Here is a 20776-nt window from a genome sequence, read left to right as displayed (position 1 = left end):
TACCGCTGATCTGACCTGGTGGTTAACCTTTAAGGTATCCTGCATGAGTACTCCCAAGTCCCTTTGTACTTCTGTACTTTGAATTTTCTCCCCATCTAGATAATAATCTGCCCACTTATTTCTTTTTCCAAAGTGTACAACGGTACATTTCTCAACATTGAATCTCATCTGCCATTTCTTTGCCCATTCTCCTAAACTATCTAAGTCTCTCTGCAAGCTTCCTGTTTCTTCAATACTCCCTACTCCTCTACCTATCTTGGTGTCGTCTGCAAACTTAGTCACAAAGCTTCTCCCTTATCCACCCTACCTGAGACTTCCTCAAAAAACTCCAATGGGTTGGTCGGGCAGGATCTTCCCTTCATGAAACCATGGTGGCTTGGACCTATCTTGCCTTGCACCTCTAGGTATTCCATAACCTCATCCTTGAGGATCGACTCCAATAACTTTCCCACCACCGATGTCAGACTAATAGGTCTGTAATTTCCTTTATGCTGCCTCCCACCTTTCTCATACAGCGGAACTACATTTGCGACCCTCCAGTCCTCCGGAACCATGCCGGATTCTATTGATTCCTGGAAAATTATCACCAATGCCTCCGCAATCTCTAAAGCCACCTCTTTCAGAACCCGGGGGGTGCACCTCATCCGGTCTGGGAGACTTATCTGTCTTTAGTCCATTTAGCTTCCCTAGCACCTTCTCTCTAGTAATCTTGACTGAACTCAGTTCTATCCCCTGAGGCCCCTGACTATCAGGTATATTGCTGATGTCCTCCACAGTGAAGACTGATGCAAATACTCATTTAGTTCCATCTCTTTGTTACCCATTATAATCTCTCCTGCACTGTTTTCAGTTGGTCCTATATCAACCCGTGTCTCTCTTTTACTCTTCATATATTTTTTAAAAACTCTTAGTATCTTTTTGAATGTTATCTGCCAACTTCCTTTCATAATTCACCTTTTCTTTCCTAATGACCTTCTTAGTTTCTTTCTGCAGGTTTTTAAAAGTTGCCTAGTCTTCTGTTTTCCCACTAATTTTTGCTTCCTTTTATGCCCTCCCTTTTAGCCTTCACCTCTCTCGTTATCCACATTTGTGCCATTTTTCCATTCATAATCTTTTTTCTTGGAATATATCTATCCTGCATTTTCCTTATTTCTTGTAGAAATTCCATCCATTTCTGCTCTGCCATCCCTCCAACTAGCTTACTTTTCCAATCAATTTGGGCCAGTTCCTCTCTCATGCTGCTGTAATTTCCTTTGTTCCACTGAAATATTGACACATCTGATATCAGCTTCTCCTTTTCAAATTTGTGCTAAAGGCCAATATACCATTTGACTTTCTAACTACTTGCTGTACCTGCCTGCTATCTTTTGTAAGTCAGGCACAAGATCACCTGGATCCCCCTGTATTTCACTCATCTGCAATTTTTCTCCAGATAGATAATAGTCTGCTTTTAGATTTCTTTTACCAAAGTGCATAACCTCACACTTTCCCATATTAATCTCCACTTGTCAATTTTTCACCCAATCACTCAACCTATTTATCCTTATCGCAACGTGCCTCCCACTTATTTTCATGTCATCGGCATACTTGGATCCCTTACACTCTGTCCACTCCTCCAGGTCATTAATGTAATTCTTAAACAATTGAGGGCCAAGAATTGAGCATTGTCATACTTCACTTCTTCCAGCCTGGAAATGGCTGTCTTCTATGCAATAACCATTCTTCAATCCATGCTAACACAATTCCCCCTATACCTTGAGCTCTTATCATGTGCATCAGCCTTTTATGTGGCACCTTGACAAATGATTTGTGAAAATCCAAATATATTACATATACAAGTTCCTCTGTTTATTCAGCTTTTTATATCCTCAAAGAACTTTGGTAGATATGTCAAACATGATTTACTTTTCATTTAAAAAAAATTGATTTGGTGACTAAAATGCAGATATTGGCTGACATTGTTTCGTTTTAAGGGTTTTTCCTTGTTTTTTTCCATCAAACAGCTTCAGTTTTGGGTAGTGGGAGTAGATTTTTTTTATAATAAAATATTTCAATTTTTTCCCTTTAACTGTTACATGTGATTATTAATTTAGAGTATTGTGATCTTAAGTATGATTTAACACAATGTATTTAGTAGTATTTTTACTCTTTCTTGATGCATGTACTTTTTTTTCATGGACTTAATAAAAATATTGTAAAAGAAAGAAACAAAAATTGAGCCAGGCCTTTCAAGAAAACTGTGAAAAGAAACTTCTATATGCAAAGATAGCTTGGGGTTTCCTGTGCAAACAGTATTTGATGTTAGCTTAATAGGTCTTGATATTGATTTTTTAACCAAAAATATTAACGGATATAGGACAAAGGCATAGTTGGGCCAGAGAACAACCATAGTTTTATTTAGCTTGATGACCTAAATGGCCGCCTCCTGTTCTTATGACAAGTCAAGTTTATTGTCATATGTGCAAGTACAATGAGGGACAGGTACAATGGAAAAACTTGCTTGCAGCAGCAATACAGGCATGTGGCTTCAGACAACACACAGAGCATAACTTGTACATAACTTGTACAGAACAGTGAAGAAAAAGCCTGCAGTTGCTGCTGACTTGATGATCTTCAGATAATTTACCTCTTACAGGTCTGCAGCTTTGTATTAAGTACAACAGAACATTTCTTGTTCTCTGAAGTGGTTTGCTTGGCAATAACCAGCTAATTTTGATCTATATTTTATTATAAAAGCCCATGAGAAAGGTGCACAACAATGCAAATGTGTCAGATTCTGCGGAAAGCCCCTTTGGTTGATAACTCAAGCCTGTTATGTTAAAAGTCTCATTGCATTAACCTATATCATGCTTGTAATGGGACCTAGAGGAAGGTGACGGAGAGCAAGCAACAGTCTTTGGTTAACATTATTTAAAGCATTTCCTGCTATGTTTCTGGTGGTTCCTGTAAGTGTAATTAGCTCATCCATAATATTGTGAAAAAATATTCCTACCCAAGCTTGAGTCCAGTGCAGCAGTTAGTGTGAATATTGCATGCAATTCCTTTTCTTTCATAGCATCATAAACAAAAGACATGAAACAGAAGAAAACAAACACAATGAAAGATCTACCCAATTAATTTCATTTACCTGTTTGTCCCCCTTGCCTTGCAATCTTTCTCCTTGAATTATTTATGCAATTCCACCACTTTTTTGGGCAGTGTGTTCCATGCTATGCAAAATAGAATCCGCCTCTCATTCTTTTGTCACTTAGCTTAAATCTATGTCCTCTCGTTGCTAATTCTTTTTCCATTTAATAATAAGGTGTGAGGTTCTAAAACTGTGACATTTGCCTAACAGTTCCTTCCAACATGCTCTCAACAAGCCCTTTGTCAAGAAGTCCCATTGTTAACATGTAATGTACTAGGACCTAGAGTGGAGGTGACAGAACAGGCGCACTTGGGCTTAACATTAAAGCACTTCCTGTCAGGTTTCTGGTGTTTCCTTAATACAATGATCTCCATGCTGCCAGTGGAAACAGTTTCTCCTGATTTATTTTACCTAAAGCTTTTGTAGTTTGAATGTCTCTTTCAAACCACTTAATCCAAGGAGAACAATCACAGTTTCTCTGTTCTCTCTGCAAAACCCCGATGATACAGTCCATGATCCTTGGACTTTTTTGAACTATTCTTGGCATTTTGTGATTGACATTTTGAAAGAAACAACTATCATTTGTGGACATAGAAAAACAGTAATGTTTTCAGCGCACAGTTGTTTACATTCCTCAATGAAATGTCACTTTCAGCTATGCCATACAAAATTAATTGACAAATTGGATGGAATTACAATAAATTATCTCTAAGTTTTAGCAATGAATCATGTGTCATCTAATGAGTATGCATTACTCTAGACAGGCAATAAAGTGTGAAAGCAAAGATGTCATACCACAGTTTTTAAAGCTCTAATAGTAATTAGCAGAAGGATTATAACCACTACCTAAATCCTTACTTTAGATTATGCCCCCAGTGTCCCTTTAATAGGGTCTGCTCTTGGGTTAATCGGTGGTGAATGATGCAAAACAGCTAATCTGCAATATGTTCTACAATGTAATCTTCATGATCAATTTAGGCTTTTACAACATTTATGAAAAGGAATCCTTTGGTCACTGTATAATTCATGTACAGTACTAAAATAAAAATAGCCTGTTACATAAGCTAGTATGAATAGGTTGACTGTTAACTCTTATCATAGTAAAATCATGTTGTATTTTAGCCAGGCATGTTATGTTATGCCACAATATGCAAGTTTAAGGATGCACCCATGGCTGTGTCTATTCTGCCAGTGTCAAGTTACACTCATATTTCCTGTAAATTAAATTTTCTGAACAAATATCAACAATTGGGGTATGGCAAACATGCCAAACTCCCCATGTGTTGCTCTTCAAGAATGATAATTCAATTTGAAATGCAACCATCTATATGACACAACAGGTTTACAGACTTCCTTGATTTTGCTATGATTTTTACTAATAGGACAGAGTACTCAATGAAGATAAATCAAATTTCCCCTTAAATTTCTTGCCTCCGATCCCTCTTTTTTGTATTCTGTTGCTTTGAAAGTATTCTCATTGTAGTGGTATAATAAAAAATTGAAAAAGCTCCCCACTTGCAGGTTCTTAAACATACTGAATAAATTTAAATAAAATAACAGGTAGATGATTCTGTGTCCTATCGTGTCTGGAAATCAAACTGGCATTCGAATAGATCCTGTGAGTGAGTACTCTTGCAGGAAACTTGAAAATCAAGCTCTGCAATTTAAGTGCAAGGCAGGATGTATGGACAAGGATGCATTCAGGCAGAGACAGCAGGTGATGGTAAAAAAAATCCAAGAGACTCAGCTATATTGTATTTATTTGAGTAATTTGCTTGTATTCCGCAAACAGCCAGCATTTGATTTGTGTCCATGTTCTGCCCATTTCTGGTCTCATACACAGGAAGCTCCACTCCTCTGTTCTTTGGTGTGGTGCCATGAGAACTTTTGCATCTGTTTGATGGCATATGGTACCTTGGCTAAACATCTTGTCCAATAGACTGCATTCCAACAGTGCAGCACTCTCTGTTAAGTGGTCAGGTGTCAATCCACATTTTGCGCTTTCGTCTAGGGAGTGTGACTCATCCTAGTACCTTCCAATTTATGTCTGTCATGCTAATCTGAGATTGAGTCGGATGTACTTCTAATCCTTTTTATGTGGCAGAGATCTGTAACTTGTTCTTTTAGACAAACTGAACACTTCAGGTTTTGCTGATGTAGATTTCTCTCAACAATCTCACATCACCACAAAAAAACTTCCATTGTTTATAAATGACTGGACAGTGGTAGGAAAACAAGGGAAGTTTACAAAAATAACTTGAAATGTTTCCAAGGAAACTTCCAGCTGTAAACAATTTACCAACTGGAGTAATTTGTAGAAATTAAACATGAGTGATACAAAACAGGAACTTGGCCATTAAGCTTCTGAGCTATGAATTTTGGTCACCAATTTCAAATGTGGGGCTTTTTTTTTTATACATTCAATTTGCACAGAATCCCATAAGGGACAGCTATTGATTTACAGCTACTTTGGGTAATGACATACAGCCATGGAAAAGCTACAAGGCCAATATGAATGGCCCAGAAAAGTTGCTTTATGACACCACTACTGTGGTAGCAAGTAGTTACAACAGGGTTCAATTCCTGAGAGCTGTTCGTGATCAGAACTGTCCGTAAGTTGGAAATGAACAAAAACAGCACGTGGGAGAGGATCACAGAAACAGCTGTGACAAGAGGACGAGCAGGCGGGGGAAGAGTGACCACCAGCCGGCTTCACGGTGAGTGAGCATGTGAGTCTGCTCGGTGCCCCCAGCTCTGCTCGGCTCAATCTAGCCCCCAACTATTACAGCTTGGGTGGGGTAGGTGGGGAGAGAAGGCATGTAGAAGTGCCCCATTCCCATCCAGCAGAAGATGCCTGAAGCCCCGTAGCAGCCAGCAAGTCTATCCCCATTCATCCCACCAGTCTCCAAAACACTTATACGTGGTGTCCATAAGTCAGGAGTCCATAATCTGGGGAGGGCCTGTAAGGAGATCCAAATGTTTAAATAATGCCCAGTGAAAAAGGCACATATTTGGGCCTGAAAGATCAGATAATCATTTTAGCCCTCCCCAATGACTCATTGCTGAAAAAATGTTTTGAATTGAATTGTACCACACAGAAAATGAGGGTCTTGATTCTGGGTGAGACCTTAGTGTGTAATTTCTCTAATTATTGCCCACTTTGTCTCCACTGTAATCACAGTAGCGTAGCAGTTAGCATAACACTATTACAGTGCCGGCGACCCAGGTTCAATTCCCACCGCTGTCTGTAAGGAGTTTGTATGTTCTCCCCGTGTCTCTGTGGGTTTCCTCCCACATTCCAAAGACGTACAGGTTAGGAGCTGTGGGCATGCTATATTAGCGCTAGAAGAGTGGTGACACTTGTGGGCTGCCCCCAGCACATTCTCAGTAACGCAAAAAGACGCATTTCACTGTGTGTTTCGATGTACATGTGACTAATAAATAAATATCTATATCTTCGGTCATTGTATTACCATCCACCATTTTATTCCCCTCTGCTCTGCCTCTTATACACCAACTCACTTCTCTTTATTAGCCCCTTTTAAGTTTTCTCTTCTTTTCTCCACAGATGCTCACGTAGCCTGCTGAGAACTTCCAGCATATTGTTTTTTTTTGCTTTCACTTCAGTTTTTAGTTGATTTTTCTTTTAGGCCCTTCTCTTATGCTATCTAAGCCAGTGTGGTAGATTCAGGTACTTGAGTGACATTATAGAGGGACGCCAGAACTGATGAAAGTGAGCCATATACATGATTAGGATTCAAGAAAATTCAAGATTCAAGAATTCTTTATTTGTCATTGTACTGTTGCAACAACACAACGAGGAGGAAATGATGAAACAGAGGACACTGAAAACTTCATTATGAGTTGGATTCTGCACTTTGCTCTTGCCCTTGCTCTTGTTTACTTCTTGCTGGGCATGACCTTGCTTAAGGATATTGGTGGCCTTTCCAAGCTAATTCACTTTGTTGGACCCCTTCACCTTTACTGGCCTACACAACTTTTGTGTGAACAAACAATTATTTAATATCGACTTGAGGCTACTATACTGCTTATAAATGCTTCACTTCAAAAATAGGTTGCATCTTTTTTTCACTTCCTCCTCTCCTTCAGCATTTTAGCAGTTTCTAGTTCTTTAATGTTTCCTCTTTGTTGCCTTTTCCTTTATATCTGCTTAATTATGTAAGATTTTTGCATGTTAGTGTTTTATTTGCAATTTATGATCTTTGCTAGTCTAAATTCTGACACAGGTGGGTGTTTTCTGCTTCCAGACTGGACTGATGGTGGCTTGTTATCAGGGGTTCATGGACATTGTTTTCATCTTGGCCGAGTGCCCTCATCTTGATGTCAACTGGCAAGACAAGGAGGGAAACACAGCTCTGATTATCGCAGCACAAGCAGGTAAGAACCAAAATGTTCATTAAATTTGTTAACTCTAGTACATTCTATTACATGTGCCTCTACCCATCACTCCATTTTAAATGATATACCATCTTGAAGTGCATTTGAGGAGGAAGACAATCACAGAACTGACCTGCCAGACTCTTCCCATGCAAGGCCAAATTTCAGTTTGCTGCTTCAGGAGAGTGAGAGGGGATTTTCACACCAGTCACCCCTTTTCATCTTGCATTTGGTGATTCATTCCATTTGCATGTTGCTAAAATGATTCCTTCCCTTCCCAATAATGATATCTGGTACCTATTTTATTTAAGTGATCTGTTGGAGGGGGAAAAAAGCCAAATAAGATATTTTCCAATAGATGTTGACAAGTAGAATAGATGAACATTGAAAGGCATTTTACTTTTAGAGAAAGTCACATTCAGCAATGATGTGGGACTGCGGGAGCTTAAGGCTGCCAATGCTTGGGTTCACCAGTCCTAAAGTACGCTGAATGCAATTGCAAATACCTAAATGATTACTCCCTTACTTCATCCTCAAGCTTCAGGCCATACCAGAGAGTAACAAACGCAATTCCTTGGAGTACCCTGAAAAGTAAAGTAGTAATTAATCTGGAGTGTGGGCTATTGTACTGTGGCACGGAAATGCCTTCAGCAATCAGGGAGGAATCACAAGCCTTTTAGTTAGGAACTTTGGTTTAAAACAATTAGTTGCAGCAGCGTTCTGTCTCCTGCAGTATTACAATGATAGCGGTAGTTCACTTTCAGAGATGCCTTAACTCAGATGTTCAGGCAGGCTACTTTCTGATAATTAATCCCTAACAGGCCAAGTTTTTACTGTACCTCGGTACATGTGACAATAATAAACCAATTTACTAATTTTAGTACTTTTATATGTAGAATATGTTGGTGTATTGAGCATGATCTGATTTATCAAGCTGAATATGGGAGAACTCATTCTTCAAGGCAGTGCTCAAATACTGAACTCGCCCATTAGCATTGTCTTGTACCACAGTTTCATTTTTGTGATTTAATCTTTGACATTTGAGGACAGTATTCCTTACACTACCTGGGCAAGTCTGTATTTGCTACCCTACGTTGCTTCAAGTTCACATTAATTTTAAAATACTCATCCATATTTTTTGTTGAGGATACAAAACTCGCTTTCAGGATTAATGGGATGGAAGAGAAGGTCTCTTGTATACTGTTAGGATTTGACGACCTCACCCAATGAAATGCATCAATGCAGGACATTCTTCTTCGGAGCAGTTTGCCTTTCCTTAAAGCATGGCACCTTTTCTCAAAGTTTCCTTCCTAAGTACAGGAATCCATTTCTCAGCATTGGTATTCTTCCTCCATGCAGTGTGGCCTTTTTCAAAATCATGTATGGTGCATGAATGCACCAATGTGGAGTGGCCATCCTATGCTGAGTGCCCTTTATTATTATAGAGCACGTATCCTAAATGCTGGATACCTTATCTTGCTGCAAGTTGTTCTATTTCAGTGTAAGGCATCCTTCCTCAAACTGGCACTCTCTTCCTATGTATGTGCTCTTTCTATGTGGTCTGCACCTTCTCAATGCGATATCCACTTTTTCCAGTATGAAGAAACTTTCCCAGTTCCAGGTGCCCATCCTTAATCAGCTGTCTAATAATACTAAGCCATTCTGACAATCACTGGCAGTTCTAATAATTGGGTAGGTGAATGGCAATTATGTGACAATTTTATTTGCATCACTCATAAAGTTTAAGAAGTCTACATTTTGAATTGCATAGGAAGCAGTTAAAGATAGGTAGTGCACACTGAAGGAACGTTACTGTGACATTGTAAAACACAAATATCAGTTAATGGGAGCCTGGCAACAAGCTTCAAAGCAGTAATTCAATCTGGCAGTTTTGCTGAGATTGGAAACTGCAGAAGCAAAACTCAAGAGGTTAACGTTCAACAGCAGAACCTAAAGATTGATTTATACTCTCAATCTCACTGCTGGGTGTCTGTTAGTGTTTCAAAAATGCACACTAGAATTGCCTGAAAAACATCAGACTGGTGCATTCTTATTTTGCTTTGAGAGTGGGACATAGGAACAGGATTAGGTCATTCAGACAGCCTGTTATTCAATTCAGTTGTGGCTGATCCATATCAACATTTACCCACCTTCATTCCATATCCTTTATCACTCTTGCCTTGCAAATACCTGTCAAGTTTGGTTTTCAATTTTCAATTGAAATCCTGGGTCAGTCCCGGGGGAGGGTACTGCAGATTTCGATTAGCATTTGCAAGAAGAATTGCTTCCAAGGAATATCCCTGTATTTTTTTTGTATATTGTAATGTCATGCTATTATGTTTTTCTTAAAAGTTTCACATCATCTTGAATAGCTTGGCACTCTCTCAATACTGACTGGAATCTCAATCCAGATTATGCACTGAACTCTCTGGAAAGATCAACCAGTTATTGGAACAGTGGGTTAGACTATCAGTCAGGTCCACTGCAGACCTGGTTTTAAGATTCGGTGGAAAATTGGCAGAGTCTCTGGGATTAAATGTCTGTGCTGGGTTTGCGCCTTGTGTCACTAACTCTAATTCTGCAGGTTCAATGAATTAGTTGGAATCCTGCTTTGATTTTTAAAGTAGTGACAGCACATGAGAAAATAGGAACTTCATGATGTGGTATCTTCATCCATGAAGTTAATGAATAATGGATCTTCTCAGATTGTAGTTTCGTCATATGAGAGATCGCCTTATATAGTTGCCAAGGTAGGATTCCTGTGCATAAAGTTCATCATAATACTTTGTCCATTTATTATTAGTTGATTAAAATGGATTAATAAGACTTAGGTTGCAAACGAAATACAGACTTCAAAATGATTAACTTTAAACTTACTGTAATGTTCTACATAAATATTCTAAAGCTGTTATTTACATGGCTGCAGCATTCAACGGCAGAATTAATATTGCCATAGAAGGCCTCATCTGTATTTTGGAATTTAGGGTTTGGCAGTGCTGGCAGGAGGGTTTATTTACAGTACAACAATTTACATAAGCAGTTTCTTTTCTAAATGTGCACCTAAGTTTTTTTACTTGGAAATGTAAAAATAAGGAAAGACTGTATGATTATTAAACTACTATTTCACTCTTGTCCAACCATTCCTGCTGTTCATGTTGCCTGACCATACTCAGTCTTAGCTGGATTTTTACGATAAATTGGTATAAAAATTCTTTTTTGCAGTGGTATGACACTAAGCCAGATTATTGATTGCCTTGATTTTGTCACCTTGAACATTGTTACTGTAACTCTTAGTATCACATTTTTCACTTGGAATCTGTTCACTCTCATTTCTTTCCCTGTAAACCTGGTGACTTTTTTTCCTAGGGAGCAATTTGCATAAATGAAAGGGAAAACCTGCTGGACATGGCCCAGAAATCAATATGAAATCAGAGAGAACTGCCATAATAACTATAAGCAATTTTAGTGACAAATCCCCAGCACCAAATGGTTTCCAACCATGGTCTGTAAAGATGTTTGCAACACTTAAGAACTGTGGAGATAATATAATCATGACATTCAAAAATGGTCTTGAATCAGGAAATTCACTTTTAGATTGGCAAATTGCATATATAACTTGAAACTTAAGGGTGAGAGGGAAATGAATATTTATAGACTGGTTAGCTAACATCAATTGACAGGAAATCAGCACCTGTAATTAAGGGCAGAGTGACTGAACACCTTGACCATTTTCAGCTGATCAGAGAAATTATGAGCCCTATTGATAATTTTTTGGAAAGATGACTGTACTACATAAAGGATAGGGGAATATTTATGGACTTCCAGAAGGCATACCATAAAGTTCCTCATTAGAGATGCTTAGCTAAGTTTGAAGCCTACAAAATTGAGGGCAAATTGTTGACCTGACTTAGAAATCAAAATCTACTTCTGACCTAAGGGTCAGGTAGCATCTGCAGAAAGAGAAACAGAGTTAATGTTTCGAGTCAATGACTCTTTGTCAAACATGGTTTGAGAACTGGGGACTAGTAATTAGGTATTGAGGCATCAGCTCTTCACTGCATTTAGTAATAAGTTAGGTCACACATTTAAGATTGTTGATGTCATAAAACTAGGCTCTGTTGTAAGCAGTAGGCTTGAGACTTTAACAACAATTAAATGATATTTTATTTTAAACAGTAATTTGATGGCTCAATGGGCTATATAATCTTCCAATGACACAAATTAAAAGTTTCATTGTGTTTAAATCCCCTCTGGACTCGCCACATCTGCATAACCTTCCCTAGTCCTAAGGATCTCTGCATTCCTCTACTTTCAACCTCTTGGTCAGGTGTAAAATAATATTTTGTATTGATGTGGTTCCCTTTTCACTCAACATGTGTGAATGATGGGATTACTGACCTCTATAGTACCACACTTGTGCTCCATTACCCAATTGCCAGCCCCCCCCACCTCTTCTGCATGCCAGCAAAATGGCCCATGCCAATTGTGACTGTTAATAACATGCAAAATTGGAATCCCAAGTAATCTGACGAACGATCCTGATTGGACCTGCTGCTATAAGGAAGGCAAACCTTGAAACTATTGACCCATGTTGTTTATATAAAAGAATACATCGAAGGAGGACCTGGCGCAATAGAATGACTGGCCCATTTGATGTGGAAGTAGACCATTAATTTAAGCCAATATTTGAAGTTAAATTACACAACTAATGTAGTAATAATTTAAAAAGTTAATTGCGAATGTTAAGATGGATTAACTGCTGGCCCCAATATTAATAAATTAAATGAATGGGTAAAACTCTGGCAAATGAATTTAGGTATACTATAGACAAGTTTGAGGTCATCAACTTGGGACCTGATCAAATAAATGTTCTAAATGCTGAAAAAATGAAAGCGGCAAATATTCAGAGACTTGGAGGTACATGTACATTGTAAGTTATGAATACAAAAATCAAAATAGTTAATGGAATGCTGGCCTATATGTTCATGACCAGAATTCTAGAGCTAGACTTAGACCATACCTGATGTACCATCTTTAGCCCAGGTAAACACACCTCAGGACAGATATATTGGCCTTGGATGGAATGTAAGATAGATTTATTAGAAAGATAGCTGGGCTTCTATTGTATTTCCTTTTTGTCTTCCCTGGAATTTAGAAAATTAAAATTCGATTTGATAGAAGTTTTCAAAATGTTTAAAGTTACAGGTTAGACAGAAAACCATAAGACATAGGAGCAGAATTAGGCTATTCGGTCCTTTGAGTCTGCTCCGCCACTCAGGGCTGATTTATTTTTCCCTCTCAACCCCATTCTCCTGCCTTATCCCCGTTACCTTAGACACCCTTACTAATCAAGAACCTATCAACCTCGGCTTTAAATATACTCAATGATTTGGCCTCAACAGCTGTCTGTGACAATGAGTTCCACAGATTGACCACCCTCTAGCTAAAGAAATTTCTCCTCATCTCTGTTCTAAAGGTATTTCTATCCTGAGGCTGTGCCCTCTGGTCCTAGACTCTCCCACTACTGGAAACATCCTCTCCACATCCACTCGATCCGGGCCTTTCAATGAGATCCCCCCTCATCCTTCTAAACTCCAGCGAGTACAGGCCCAGAGCCATCAAATGCTCCTCAATAGTTAACCCTTTCACTCTCAGGATCATTCTTGTAAACCTCCTCTGGACCCTCTCCAATGCCAGCACATCCTTCCCTAGATATGGGGCCCAAAACTGCTCACAACACCTCAAATGTGGTCTGACCAACGCCTTATAAAGCCTCAGCATTACATCCTTTTATATTCTAGTCCTCTTGAAATTAATGCTAACATTGCATTTGCCTTCCTTACTACTGACTCAACCTGCAAGTTAAACTTTAGGGAATCCTGCACTAGGACTCCTGAGTCCCTTTGCACCTCCGATTTCTGAATTCACTCCCCGTTTAGAAAATAGTCTATGCCTTTATTCCTTCTACCAAAGTGCATGACCATACACTTCCCTACGTTGTATTCCATCTGCCACTTCTTTGCCCATTCTCCCAACCTATCCAAGTCCTTTTGTAGACTACCTGCTTTCTCAACACTACCTGCCCCTCCACCTTTCTTTGTATCATCCGCAAACTTAGCCACAAAGCTATCAATTCAGTCATCCAGATCATTAACACATGACATGAAAAGTAGCGGACCCAACACTGACCCCTGCGCAACACCACTAGTCACTGGCAGCCAACCAGAAAAGGCCCCCTTTATTCCCACACTTTGTCTTCTGCCAGTCAGCCAATCTTCAATCCATGCTAGTACCTTTCCTGTAATACCATGGGCTCCTGTTTTGTTTAGCAGCCTCGTGTGGCACCTTCTCGAAGGCCTTCTGAAAATCCATGTAAACAACATCCACCGACTCTCCTTTGTCTATCCTGCCTGTTACTTCCTCAAAGAATTCCAACAGATTTGTCAGGCAAGATCTCCCCTTGCTGACTTTGGCCTATTTTATCATGAGCTTTCAGTTACCCCGAAACCTCATCCTTAATAATGGACTCTAACATCTTACCAACCACTGAAGTCAAGCTAATCGACATATAATTTCCTGTCTTTTGCCTCCCTCCATTCTTAAAGAGTGGAGTGACATTTGTGATTTTCCAGTCCTCCGGAACCATTCCTGACTCTAGTGATTCTTGAAAGGTTGTTATTAATGCATCCACAATCTCTTCAGCTACCTCTTTCAGAACCCCGGTGGGGTGGGGGGGGTGTGGTGTAGTCCATCCAGTCCAGGTGACTTATCTACCTTCGGACCTTTCAGTTTCCCAAGCACCTTCTCCTTAGTAATAGCGACTACACTTCTGCCCCCTGACTCTCTCAAATTCTGGCATGTTGCTGGTGTCTTCCACAGTGAAGACTGATGCAAAATACTTATTCAGTTTGTCCGCCATTTTTTTGTTCTCCATTACCAGCTCTCTAGTGTCATTTTTCAGAAGTCTGATATCCACTCTTGCCTCTATTTTACTCTTTTTATATATCTGAAAAAACTTTTGGTATCCTCTTTTGTATTATTGGCTAGCTTACCTTCATATTTCATCTTTTCTCCCCTTTTTTAGTTGCCTTCTGTTGGTTTTTAAAAGCTTCCCAATCCTCTAGCTTCCCACTAATTTTTTCAATATTGTATGCCCTCTCTTTTGCTTTTATGCTGTCTTTTTGACTTCCCTTGTCAGCCACAGTTGCCTCCTCCTCCCTTTAGAATGCTGCTGCTTTTTTGGGATGAACTGATCCTGTGTCTTCCAAATTGCTCCCAGAAAATCCTGTGATTGCTGCTTTACCGTCATCCCTGCTAGGGTCCCTTACCAATCAACTTTGCCCAGCTCCTCTCTCATGCCTTTGTAGTTACCTTTACTCAGCTGTACATCCGATTTTAGCTTCTCCCCCTCAAACTGCAGGGCGAATTCTATCATGTTACGATCACTGCCTCCTAAGGGCTTCTTTACCTTAAGCTCCCTAATCAAATCTGGTTCATTGCACAACACCAAATCCAGAATTGCCTTTTCCCTAGTGGGCTCGACCACGACCAGAAGGAAACTATTTCCACTGGTTGGGATCCAGGACCAGGGCTTATAGTGTCAAAATTGGAGCAAGAGCATGTGAGAGTGAAGTTAGGATATTTTTCTCCTCGCAAAGGCTGATTGAACTTTGAACTTTGGAACTCTTCTGTAAGTGGCAATTAATGCCATGTCAATTATCATTTTTTAATTTGAATATTTTTTTTTCATTTTAAGGCTACGTGGAAAAGGCTGATCTCCATCTCAAGTACTTTAATCCATCCTGGTTCCAACTAGTGTAGCTAATCCTGGTACAGCTAGTGTAGCTACTGTTTCACAGTGCCAGTGACCCAGGTACAATTCTGACCTGGGATACTGTCTGTGTGAAGTTTGCATGTTTTCTCTTCCTTTTGGGGGGTGGGGAGTTGATGAGGATGTGGGGAGAATAAGAAGACAAGAAATAATGTAGCATAAGAAATACAAAGTGAAATGCATCTTTTGTGTAGGATGTTCTGGGGGCAGCCCGCAAGTGTCGCCACACTTCTGGCACCAGCATAACATGCCCACAACTTCCTAACCCCTACATCTTTGGAATGTGGGAGGAAACCGGAGCACCCAGAGGAAACTCTCACAGACACAGGGAGAACATAAATGTAAATGGGTGGCTGACGGTTGGTGTGGACTCGCTGGGTCAAAAGAACTGTTTCATGGTATCTGTCCCAAGGACTCTGAGGCAGTTCAGTCATAATCTCATTGAACAGTAGATTAGGTTTGAGAGGCTAAATGGCCTTTCCCTGTTCCCAGGTTACTACAATGTTTTTCCTTATGAAAACAATCCAGAAGGGACACCTTGTTATTGATTCTCTAATCTCTGAAGAGGGAGAGAAGAGAAAGATGCAACCAAGGAGAAAAATCAGTCAACTGCAAAAGAGAAAAGTGCGAACATCATGATGTTGATTTATAGGATTAACATTATCCTTCAATTCAATGACACCACAGGTTCCTCCTTCATCAGTAGGGCTGCTTGTACTATTGGCACAATTGTCAACTTCCCATTGTTTCCCAGCTGCAACTGCTGGTTGGCAGTGCATCACATTATGAATGGATGGTGAATTTTGGTGGTGTTTCACAGCTAATCCAAAGGTTCTGGCCCTGTAGCACTGCAGTGCATTCCAGAACATAACTATGTTTATACCTTTAAAAAAAAATCTCTTCAGTTACCCTTTCATTCTCTAAAAGCTACCCACTTCTGTCTATCTAAAAGAAAAAAATTACATGGATATGCAAGAGGGCATTCAAAGTAATTCAGTTGAGCAGCGAAACGGGGGGGGTGGGGGGAATAAACACTCCTATTTGTCTGTTAAGCACATGGCTGAGAATTTGATTTCCATCATTTGATAACGGAACATCCAGTTTTTGTCTCACTAGAGTAAAGCCTAGGCTCCTGAAACACTATTCTGGGGTGAAAGTAGGGGTACGGGAAGAGAACTTAACTTCTACTGAGACAGGTTAAGGGATATCAGAAACAAATGCTGATGAGCTGCTGGGTTGTGAACCAAACAGTTTTAACCAAATACTGGAATAAAGTAATAAAAGCAAAGTTCTACAATGCTGGAAACATAAAATAAAAACAAAATGCTGTTAACGCAGCAAGTCAGGCAGCATCTATGAAGAGAGAGAGAGTTAATGTTTCAGGTTAATAACCTCTCATAATGTTCCAATGCAAGTTCATCAGCCTGAAATGTTAACTCTACTAGTCTCTCCACAGATGTGGCCTGATGTACCGAGTATTTCCAGCATTCTCTGTTCTTATTAGAAAATAGCACAAAGGCTTGGGCACCAGCAAGCAGGTTTCATAACATCAGCTTAAAAATCAAGCTGTTAGGAACATAATCAGCAAAATGTAAATGGCAGTGCATCTATTTTGCCAGGATGAAGTTAGAGTCAAGTTTCCCCGTAAACTCTTAAGCGTAAGCTTGAATATGACATTTGTATGAATGGAGCAGAATAACTGATGGGGCATTTCCTAGCAATACAGTGAGGAATGGAATTGTCAGCAGATTAACTGTTCTCTGACAGACTGATTATATCTTCTTGGTTTGTAATTAGATTGATTGCTGGTCACTGCGAATGCCATTTATTGTAGAATAGACCACACCTCAGTTGATGGCTGATCAGGGTTTCATGTACCAAAGGCTAATCAATTGACTAAATTTAGACTAATTTAAAACAAATTCAAAATAATTGGAGAAACAAACATGCTTCAGTGAATTACTGGTTGCTCTACCAGGGATTATTTCTTGATTCGTGCAAGCTGGGAGCCATGTGATGAACTCCTCTGAAGTAGCACTCTCAAGGGAAGTTCAGCATGTCAACCTAGGCAGGTTTTTGGGCTGCAACTGCTTTAAACAAATATTTGATTATTGTAAAAGATTGCAAGAACTATGGTAAGAACTATGGTGGGAACTGCGGGCCAACACAGCTACTAGAGCTGCTATCTCATGGCTTCAGTGGCCCAGGTTCAAACTTGAACTCCAGTGCTGTCTGTGCGGAGTTTGTATGTTCTTCCTGTGACTGGTTTTCTCCCACATCCCAAGGTTGTAAGATTTGTAGGTTAATTGGCCATTGTAAATTGCCCCTAGTGTGTACCTGATCAGTAGGATCTGGGGAGAGTTGGGAATATAAGGAGAATAACATTGGATTCATGCAGGGCGAGTGTAAATGGATACTTGATGGACTGAGCGGGCCAAAGGACCTGTTTCCAAGCTGTGTAACTTTATGATACAAAAATGGTCATGGGTGCAATTCATCTATGTTAAATATTCAATGATCTTTAGTGGTTCAATTAATTCCTCCCAGTAGACTTCTGATGCCTGGGTGGAAATTGCTTGGAAACTCCAGGCCCCACAGTTACATAAACATTCCTTCCTCAATTCTTATTTTGAAAAATGATCAGTTATGCTGCTGTTTGGTGCCTGAGATTTACCTGCTAATTCCATGATAATTATTCAAGTATCAGTATTTACAAATGCATGAAATTCAGGAGTAATGATGAGGAAAACTGCAGTCCAGTTCATAATGGGCACCTCTTTAATAAGAGACATTGGGTGGGCACGGAGGACTAGCTATCCTTAAGGTTTACACTGCTATGAAAAGCTGCCACCTCCTCCAATAATTTCCCATTCTTTTATTGCACTGAACTTGATTCAAGTCTACCTAATTGGGGATGAGCTGCTGTGATATGGCAGTTATTTTAGAGAGCGAGAGTTGATTACTTAGTGTATTATTCAATGTTCCCTTTACCGTCCTAGATGCCTTTTCAGCCTGTTAACGTCATCAGGTAGCCATGACAATAATTAGTTCTAGCTCCTGTGCTCTGAGCCTGAAAAGTTGTACCTCAAATGGATATTCTCACCAAGGAAAAGAGCTCATCGTTCTCTGGGTAGAAAATCAGCTCACAATTTATCATTTGCTGTTTCTAACGAATCCTGCTTGGGTCTGTTTGATTGGATCAGCTCAGTAATGTCAAATACTAAGGGCATAGGTTTAAGATGGGGGGGGGGGGGAGGGGGGAGGGGAGCTTAAAGGGGATTTATGAGGCAAGTTTTTAAAACACAGTGGTAGGTGCCTGGAATGCACTGTCAGGGAATATGGTAGGAGCAGATAAAATAGCAACATTTAAGAAGCATTTAGACAGACATGTGAACATCAGGGAATAGAGGGATATGTAGGCAGATGGGATTAGTTGGCATTGTGGTGGGTGCAGACATCGTGGATTGAAGGGCTGTTTCTGTGCTGTTCTATATTCTAATTTGGAACTCAAATCTGGCACTCGCAGCAGTACTTTTTTCCTGAGGTTGTGGCCTTTATTAGTACAGTATGAAGCACCTTAACAGAAAATGATAGCAGCCCCTGGGTTGTTCACTCAGACTACTGCCAACAGAACTCCTACATAAGGATATTTCATCAGAGTTATTTTACCTCTCCTGCTTATCACTCCTACTGGAAGAGTTGGGAACTAACCTCTCCTCACTGATGTGTTGGGGGATAAAGTGAGAATCCGACAATAATGTACGTATATGCTACGTACTCATAGAGTGTGGTGAATCTGTGAAATTCTCTAGAAAATGTGGAGGTTAGATCATTGGGGGTATTTATGGAGGAAGTTGATAATTTTTTTGGAAGATCAGGGAATTGAGGGCTCAGGAGAACTGGCACACAAGAGAACAATGAGGCACAGCCACGATCATATTGAATGGTGGGGCAGACTTCAGGGGCTGAGTGGCCTGCTCCTGTTTTCCGATGTTCTTATGTATACTTTACCTTCTACTGGAGTAGGATTAACAGCACTCCACTGAGCAGAATTTGGTGAAATGACTGCAAAAACAATAATGTAACTAGTATATTCTTGGGAGAATTGCCAATGAAAGTAAAAATATCAACAATAAGCCTCAACCACATATTTCTTTCATTCACCACACCCACCGTTGCTATGGCTTCTCTAATGGAGAACAGTGATTTAATGTGAATGTGTTCTGATCTTCGCCTTCTGGGAATGGAAAGGATACTTTTCCTCATTTGGTTATCGGTGATTATAGTGTAAAGCTGATTTTTTTTTTTGACCGGAAATGGAAGAAAATAACCTCCTTAAACTGAAACCATCCATCTTTGGTGGCTGTAAAAGATCCCATGGTACAATTTTGGAGAGAAGGAATATTTTCCATGGATTCCTGGCCTGTACCTACCCCTCAACCAACAAAACAAAAAAAAAATGATCTGACCATTACTACAATATTCTTAAGGGAATCTTGTGTGCAAATTGGCAATAACAGCGCTTGAATGGGTGAAATGCTTAAGATCATGTGTTATGAAAGGCACTATATAAATACAGCTGGCTGTCTTAAGATTCACTTTTTTGGGAAGGGATTTCCATTCATTTGGATGGATTCCAGAGTGAAGGTGCTTTTTGTATCCTTCAAGGTATCACTTTTGCTACAATTGTTTGTGCAGACTGGTGAACCACTCCCTGCACATGGCTGCTATCTATCAGATTATGTGATATGCAATCTCTAAGCACCATTTCTTTTGCAGGGCACATTACGATCACCAATTACTTGCTGAACTATTATCCTGGAATTGACATCGAGAGGAGGAATGTTCACGGGTTCACTGCACTGATGAAAGCAGGAATGCAAGGAAGAACAGATTGTGTCAGAGCCCTGATGCTGGCAGGTAAGTGCCACTGATTTCAACTACTGTCATTTGCATTATCTCACCCCTGTTCTCAAGGTGTATTGGATCCTGGGCCTTGTAAATTGAGGAATACAGAACAAAAGCAAGGAAGTTAAACTATTTTACACAACTGATGTATTTTTGGCAAGAAACTTTAAAATGGGCATCAAGATGGTACCACTGGATGAGATGCATTAGCAATGTTGAAAGATATAAGAAGCTAGGACTGTTTTCCTCACAGCAAAGGAGTTCAGAGATTTAATGGAGATAGTCAAAATTCTATTAAGTATTTTGAAACAGTACACAGGGGTTAGATACTTCCACTGGTGGGCTTTTAACCAGAGTGCAGATTTAGGGTAACTGAAGATTTTAAAAACAATGCCAGTGGTGATGTACAGAGAATTGGTTTGTACAGTTATAAGGAACATGGTAAGGAATAGCTGGCCTGAAAGGGTAGTAGGAGTAGATTCAATAACTCTCAAAAGGGAAATTGATATGTT

At 39.7% G+C, this 20776-nt stretch overlaps 1 protein-coding gene across 1 annotated transcript in view; it reads left to right on the top strand.

Annotated features, from left to right (window-relative positions):
• The window catches only part of LOC127570834 (ankyrin repeat domain-containing protein 33B-like), a 46275-nt gene that overhangs the window by 18746 nt on the left and 6753 nt on the right, over nt 1–20776 (top strand). The window contains exons 2-3 of the mRNA XM_052016704.1: nt 7396–7525; nt 20136–20276. Coding sequence (XP_051872664.1) covers nt 7396–7525; nt 20136–20276 — 271 coding nt within the window. The remainder of the gene's footprint in view (nt 1–7395; nt 7526–20135; nt 20277–20776) is intronic.

This window comes from Pristis pectinata, chromosome 5, assembly GCF_009764475.1.
Source record: "Pristis pectinata isolate sPriPec2 chromosome 5, sPriPec2.1.pri, whole genome shotgun sequence".
NCBI classification, from domain to species: domain Eukaryota; kingdom Metazoa; phylum Chordata; class Chondrichthyes; order Rhinopristiformes; family Pristidae; genus Pristis; species Pristis pectinata.
Note: the sequence above shows the minus strand (reverse complement) of the source record. Positions and strands in the feature narration are given on the sequence as shown.